The 7,323-nt window shown below is 61.5% G+C and overlaps 1 protein-coding gene across 1 annotated transcript; it reads left to right on the top strand.

Annotated features, from left to right (window-relative positions):
• The first annotated feature begins 468 nt into the window (after positions 1-468).
• SPESP1 (sperm equatorial segment protein 1) lies at positions 469-6,820 on the top strand. Its single transcript, XM_060175600.1, has 2 exons — positions 469-560; positions 5,710-6,820. Exons 1-2 carry the CDS (start codon positions 491-493, stop codon positions 6,756-6,758), a joined length of 1,119 nt encoding a protein of 372 aa, XP_060031583.1. The 5' UTR covers positions 469-490; the 3' UTR covers positions 6,759-6,820.
• The last annotated feature ends 503 nt before the right edge of the window (positions 6,821-7,323 follow it).

The following is a 7,323-nucleotide window of genomic DNA, read 5'->3' as shown; positions in this document are numbered from 1 at the left end:
CCCACCGGCTGTCCCCCGCCCCCTGTCCCCCCCGCCCCCCCGGCCCCCCGCCCCGCCGGCTGTCCCCCCGCCCGTCAAGTCCACTCGCCCACCCCCCCGCGGGACCCTCGGCCCCCCAGCTCCCCCGGGTCCCCCACCCCCCGTCCTCGGGCGCCATCCCCGTCCCGCCGCAGGCCCGAGTCTCCAGGCCCCCACCCAGCCCGACTCCCCAGTTCCGCCACCACGTCCCCCCAACGCCACCCGCCCCACTCCGTCCCCAGGCCCAGGAACGCGGGGGTCGCCGTCCCGGGCGTCGCCATTCCAGGCCACGTGCCGGCGGAGCGGAAGCGGAGGAGGCGCGGCGCTCACGGGGCCCGGAAGGGGCGGGGCCCGGAAGGGGCGGGGACCCGGAAGGGGCGGAGTCCGGAGCAGCCCCGCCCACACGCGCCTGCGCCCTGGGAGCGGCCGTTGAGGTCGCCGGGTGAAGGGCCGCGCGTGGCCCCCGGCTGGGATGGCGCCCCCGGTCCTGCTCCTCGTGGCGCTGCTGCTCTGGCCGCCCTCCATGGCGGCCCGTCGGCGGCGTAAGTGGCCGGGGACACGGGACACGGGACAGCGGGAGGGGAGCGCTGGAGGGTCCCCGGGACACTGGGAGGGGGGGCACGGGGACAGTGGGTGACACTGGAGGGGGACAGTGGGTGACACTGGGAGGGGGACAGTGGGTGACACTGGGAGGGGGGACAGTGGGTGACACTGGGAGGACACGGGGACAGTGGGTGAAACTGGAGGGGGACAGTGGGTGACACTGGGAGGGGGACAGTGGGTGAAACGAGGGGGACAGTGGGTGACACTGGGAGGGGGACAGTGGGTGACACTGGAGGGGGACAGTGGATGACACTAATGGGGACAGTGGGTGACACTAGAGGGGGACAGTGGGTGACACTGGGAGGGGGACAGTGGGTGACACTGTAATTGGGACAGTGGGTGACACTGGAGGGGGACAGTGGGTGACACTGGGGGGACACGGGGACAGTGGGTGACACTGGGAGGGGGACAGTGGGTGACACTGTAATGGGGACAGTGGGTGACACTGGGAGGGGGACACGGGGACAGTGGGTGACACTGGGAGGGGGACAGTGGGTGAAACTGGAGGGGGACAGTGGGTGACACTGGGAGGGGGACAGTGGGTGGCACTGGAGGGGGACAGTGGATGACACTGTAATGGGGACAGTGGGTGACACTAGAGGGGGACAGTGGGTGACACTGGGAGGGGGACAGTGGGTGACACTGTAATGGGGACAGTGGGTGACACTGGAGGGGGACAGTGGGTGACACTGGGGGGACACGGGGACAGTGGGTGACACTGTAATGGGGACAGTGGGTGACACTGGGAGGGGGACACGGGGACAGTGGGTGACACTGGGAGGGGGACAGTGGGTGACACTGGGGGGGATAGTGGGTGACACTGGGGGGGACACGGGGACAGTGGGTGACACTGGAAGGGGGACAGTGGGTGACACTGTAATGGGGACATTGGGTGACACTGAGGGGACACGGGGACAGTGGGTGACACTGTAATGGGGACAGTGGGTGACACTGGGAGGGGGACACGGGGACAGTGGGTGACACTGGGAGGGGGACAGTGGGTGACACTGTAATGGGGACAGTGGGTGACACTGGGAGGGGGACACGGGGACAGTGGGTGACACTGTAATGGGGACAGTGGGTGACACTGGGGGGGGACACGGGGACAGTGGGTGACACTGAGGGGGGACACGGGGACAGTGGGTGACACTGTAATGGGGACAGTGGGTGACACTGGGAGGGGGACAGTGGGTGACGGATGACTGGGGGCCTTGTGAGGGAGACAGGAGGACACTGCAGGGGACGCTGGGGGACAGTGCGGGGCACTGGCGTGTGCTCAGCCTGCTGCCAGCCCTGGTCTGGATTCGGGGCTTGCCTTCCAGTGAGCGGTCAGTGCGTTTCCTGCAGAGCCCTGCCGGCTCCAGCGATGGTGGTGCTGGGGACTGAACCTGGGGCCTGGCAGCCTCAGGCAGGAGAGTCTGTTGCCACAGTCAGCTGGTTCCAAAATGGCACCCCCTCCCCGCGCTGCGGCCCCTGGCCGGCCACCCGCAGGACGCTGCCCAGGGGCTCCTGGGAGTCTTGCTGTTGCCCTGGCGTCTGCGTTTGGACTCCGTCCTCCTCCCCCTCCTCCTCCCCCTCCTCCTCCCCCTCCTCCTCCTCCCCCTCCCCCCCTCCTCCTCCTCCCCCTCCCCCCCTCCTCCTCCTCCCCCTCCTCCTCCTCCCCCTCCCCCCCCTCCTCCTCCCCCTCCTCCTCCTCCTCCTCCCCTCCTCCTCCTCCTCCTCCTCCCCCTCCTCCTCCCCCTCCTCCTCCCCCTCCTCCTCCCCCTCCTCCTCCCCCTCCTCCTCCCCCCCTCCTCCTCCTCCTCCTCCCCCCCCCTCCGTCCTTCTTTGCCTGGTCTGACTCACTCCCTGGTGGTGATGGAGACACTGAGCCTTGTTGCCCGGGTAGCAGCACCGTTGACAGTTTTTCACAGGAAATGGGATTCAGGACACGTCTCCTGAAGGGAGCACAGCGCTAGGTGCTTACCTCAGAGCACTCCTTGGGGTGCCGGCTCCCGGGAGCCGCGACACACGCACACACACACACACCGACCGACCTTAAGTTTCTCGGTTTTCTTCTTTCCTCCGTTTCCTTCTCCTTCTCCTTGTTTGTCTCCTGGGTTACCACTGGGGCTCGGTGCCTGCACTATGAATCCACTGCTCCTGGAGGCCATCTCTTCCCCACTGTTGTTGCTGCTATTGTTGCTGTTGGCTGGGACAGAGAGACATGGAGAGAGGAGGGGAGACAGAGAGGGGGAGAGAAAGACAGACACCTGCAGACCTGCTTCACCGCCTGGGAAGCGACTCCCCTGCAGGTGGGGAGCCGGGGGCTCAAGCTGGGGTCCTTATGCCGGTCCTTGCGCTTTGCGCCACCTGCGCTTAACCCGCTGCGCCACCGCCCGGCTCCCTTGTTTTTAGTTTTTACTAGTGATTTAATATTGATTCACAGAATTGTAAGCTAACGGGTGTAATTCCATGCTGCTCTCACCCCCAGAGTTCTGTGTTCCATCCCCTCCACTGGAAACTGCAGCGGTTCTCCAGGGTCATGGATGTGTGTTGACTGTATCTATTTGTCTATTTTTTGCCCGTTTTCATGTTTTCATTCCTTTCTATTGTCCTGCCTTCGCGTCTTTTCTTTTCTTTTCTTTCTTTTTTTTTTTATATATTTTTAAAGATTTTCATTTATTTATTTATGAGAAAGAAAGGGGGAGAGAGAGAAAGAACCAGACATCACTCTGGTACATGTGCTGCCAGGGATTGAACTCAGGACCTCATGCTTGAGAGTTTAGTGCCTTAGCCACTGTGCCACCTCCTGGACCACCTTCACGTCTTTTCTAAGTCTCACATCTACACCTATTACTGCTTCCCATCTTTCTTTTTCCCCCTGTTCTCTCTCAGATAAGAGAAACCTTGCCTGGCCTCCTCTGGTGTTTTCCAGATTCACTTCCCCTTCAGCGATGGTATGAAAACAAGACTCCTGGCGACAAACATTCTGGGTCCTGGTGGAATTGGGGTCCAGAGCCCTCTGGCCATCTCCCTGCACACCGGGTCACCCCCATGCCCTCAGGGAGTAGGGACCGAAGTTGTTTGTTTGTTTTTGCCCAGAGCACTGTTCAGCTCTGGCTTATGGTGGTATAGGGAATTGAACCTAGGACTTTTGGATCCTCAGGCATGAGAGGCTCTGCATTACCATTATGCTATCTACTCCCACCCAACGAAAGTTTTTTATGGGGAGCAGCAGGTGGGAGTTCCGACTTCTGTCATGGCTTCTCCGCTGGACATGGGTGTTGGCAGGTGGACCCACACCCCCAGCCTGTGTCTGTCTGTCCCTAGCGGGGCAGGGCTCTGGGGAGGGGAGGCTCCAGGACACATAGGGGAGGGCGTCTGCCCAGGGAGGTCGGGATGGCGTCTTGGCAGCATCTGCAGCTTGGTGGCTGAAAAGCAGTAAGATATAAATCAGGACAAAATGTCTCATAATCAGGAATCAAAAGGTAGGAATAGAGCAGATGAGAATAGGCATCTTAGGGCGGAGAGAAGCTAGGACATCTGTTTTAGGTCTGTTCCTAGGGGTCCATGACTTTAGTAATTTTTGCTTGAGCTTCATGACTAGCATGGGGATGGACTAGAAATATTATCTGGGAAGATGGTATCAGACACAGAACAGAAATTGAAAGCTGAATTACATAAAATATAGGAATACAACTTACATATGTAAGATAAAAAAATACGATTAACTGTTCACCACATCAGTCTGCCCCAGGACCTGTGCGTTCCTTCCAGCACAGGAGCCCATGTGGCCTCCGAGTCCCTGTCAGTCTGAGTTCACAGCCCATGGTCACAGCTGGAACATTCTAGGCTGCTCTCACGTCAGGACCCGTCTTCCTCGAGGGCAGAGCAGGCTGACCAGCCTCCCTTCTGAGCTCCTCCTCGTGCTGTCCGTGGCACTCCCATGGGGTGCCAGGGCTCAAACCCAGGGCCTTACACTTGCTAAGGCATGTGCTTTACTGAGAGAGCTATTTTCCAGCCCCTGAAGTAATGAAAACTGCCTGAGGCCCAGCAGGTGGTACAGTGGATAAAGCCTTGGACTCCAAGGTGTGAGTTCGATCCCTGGCTCAAGTGTGCCAGAGGGTTCTGGCTCTCTTTCTCCAGCCCTCTCGTTCATATTCATAAATAAATCTTTGAAAAAAGTAAGCTACCTAGTGAATCCCAAGTTTCGTGAAGAGCAGACACAAGAGTATCGTGCTAAGTTTTGCACTGTCGCTGCTGACCTGATCCATTTGACTGATCGCACATGAGAGAGAGAGGGGAGACGCCAGAGCCCGCTCTGGTACATGCAGCGCTGGGGGTTGAAGCAGGGACCTCAGGACCCTAGACGAGCCCAGTGCTCTGTCCAGTGAGCTCTTCACCAGTCACTGATCACCAGTCACTCTGCAATATTTTACTTATTCATTTATGGAATAGAGACAGAAACTCAAATGGAAGGGGGAGACAGAGACCGAGAGAGACAGAGACCCACACAGGGCTGGGCGATGACGTGAGCACACATGTCACCTTGCACAAGGACCCAGGTTTGAGCCTCTGCTTCCTGCCTGCAGGGGAAGAGCTTCATGAGCAGTGAGTGACGCCGGGCTGCAGGTCTCTCCCCCACTCCATCGGCCTCTCCCCCCTCAATTTCTCTCTGTCCTATCTAGCAAGAACAAAAAAGAAAGTAATTTTAAAAAGGGGGGGCGGGGGTAGATAACGTAATGGTTCTGCAAAGAGACTCTCCTGCCTGAGGCTTTGGAGTCCCCGGTTCAATCCCCCCCTCCCGCCTGCACACCACCATAAGCAGAGCTGAGCAGTGCACTGGTACCAAAAATAATTTTAAACAGAGGGAGAAAGAGACCTGCAGACCAGCTCCACCACTCGTGAAGCTCCTCCCTGTGGTGGGGGCCAGGGGGCCGAACCCGGGTCCTTGTGCATGCCACCATGTGAGCTCAGCATGTGCACCACCCGGCCCTGAACAGGCGGCTGACCTGTTCCCGCTAGGTGAGGGCGGGGCAGAGGCTGGGGGCAGGGAGCCCGCCCGAGTGACACGCCGAGTGACACGGCTTCTCGCTCGGTCCCCAGAGCGGCCCATGACCCCTGACGAGGAGCAGAGCCTGAGCCACTACGTGCAGGCCCTGCAGGACGCGATGCTCAGCGTGCCCACCCGGGAGCCCGAGGCCGGCCGGTTGCTCTCCTCTCCGGGCCTCTCCGCCAGCCGGGGCGCCTCGCGGCCCAAGGGGCTGCTCACCTCGGACGCGGGGTCGCAGGACGGCGACGACAGCGTCCCCCTGGGGCCTGCCGACGGGACCACCACGGTGCTGGCCCGGGTGCTGCCGCCCCACCTGCCGAGCCCCCGGCCCACCAAGGCGCCCTTCTGGGCCTTCAAGCGCAGCAACGTGTCGGTGGTGCTGCGGCCGGCCGAGCCCTACGTGGTGCAGGAGCCCGAGCCCGAGCCCGAGCCCGAGCCCCGGCAGCCCCACAAGGGCGCCCCGACGCCCCCCACGGCCGGGCCCGAGCTGGAGGACGTGCCGCAGCTGCTGGACGCGGGCAAGGAGGGCGCGCCCCCCGGGCAGGCCGAGATCCTGGACAAGCTCGCCGTGCTGGCTTCGCGGGTGCGCCGGCTGCCGCTGGCCCAGATGATCCGGCCCGAGTTCAGGGCCGACATGCGCGCCTCCCGCGAGCACCTGCGGCGCAGCCTGGCCCTGGCCGAGGCCGCCGAGCACAAGCTCCGCAAGATGTACCGCTCGCACGTGCTGCCGGGCGGCCGGGACGACGACGCCCTGGACGAGCTGCACGCGGAGGGCGCCGGGGACACGGACACGGAGGGCGCCGGGGACACGGACACGGAGGGCGCCGGGGACACGGAGGGCGCCCGGGACACGGAGGACGACGGGGACGTGCAGGTCGCCCCCAGCCTGGACCGCGTGGTCAACCTGTTGTACAGGGCCCGCGCGCGGCTGCCCGACTACCTGGACCCTGGGCGGGTGCCCGCCAGGCTGCGCAGGAAGGCCAGGGCCGTGGTGGGCGCCCTGAGGAGCGCCCTGTGCAGCACCCACAACGAGACCCACACACTCATCCGCAGACTTCTGAACAACAACATCCGGATGCTGAACCTGCTGGACGTGCTGTGACTCCTCCCGTGACCCCTGTTCTAAATAAAGATCTGGCCAGGGAGCCGGCAGTTTTCCTCTCTCATTCACGGGTTACAGCAGTCTCGCCACTGAAGCGTTCACCTTTGATTCTACTTGAATAAGGTCTGAGAGCTAAGAGACCGTTCTCTGCTGTGCAGCTGCAGCGCCGTCGTCTGGGGTGGGCAGGCAGTTCACTCGCTGCTCTCTAAGCGACTGACGGAGAACATCATGTTTATTTATTTATGAGAAAGGTAGCAGGAGAGAGAAAGAAGCCGACATCGCTCCGGCACTTGTGCTGCCGGGGATTGAACTCGGGACCTCATGCCTGAGAGTCCAAAGCTTTCTCTCTGCGCCCCTTCCCGCATGGTGGGAAACCATCATTCACAGCTCTCCTGTCACTCACTATGTGCACACACCTGGCTTTAACTGATGGGACCCAAGTGTCAAACATTAGAAGACGCGGTTTCCATCACCCCCTCAGAGAATCCAAGGGCCTGTGACCAGCACTTGTGTCTGTGAATGGTGAGGCCACCAAGACGCCTCCCTGCTACGTTGGGAGTAGCTG

This window comes from Erinaceus europaeus, chromosome 16, assembly GCF_950295315.1.
Source record: "Erinaceus europaeus chromosome 16, mEriEur2.1, whole genome shotgun sequence".
Lineage (NCBI taxonomy): Eukaryota > Metazoa > Chordata > Mammalia > Eulipotyphla > Erinaceidae > Erinaceus > Erinaceus europaeus.
The sequence above is the reverse complement of the archived record's forward strand: the minus strand, read 5'-3'. Positions and strand labels throughout refer to the sequence as shown.

Bases quoted from the DNA above. Each gene is read 5' to 3' on its own strand.
- SPESP1 (XM_060175600.1), top strand. From the start codon at position 491: ATGGCGCCCCCGGTCCTGCTCCTCGTGGCGCTGCTGCTCTGGCCGCCC. The intron at 561-5,709 runs GTAAGTGGCCGG...CTCGGTCCCCAG, and splicing joins CATGGCGGCCCGTCGGCGGC to AGCGGCCCATGACCCCTGAC.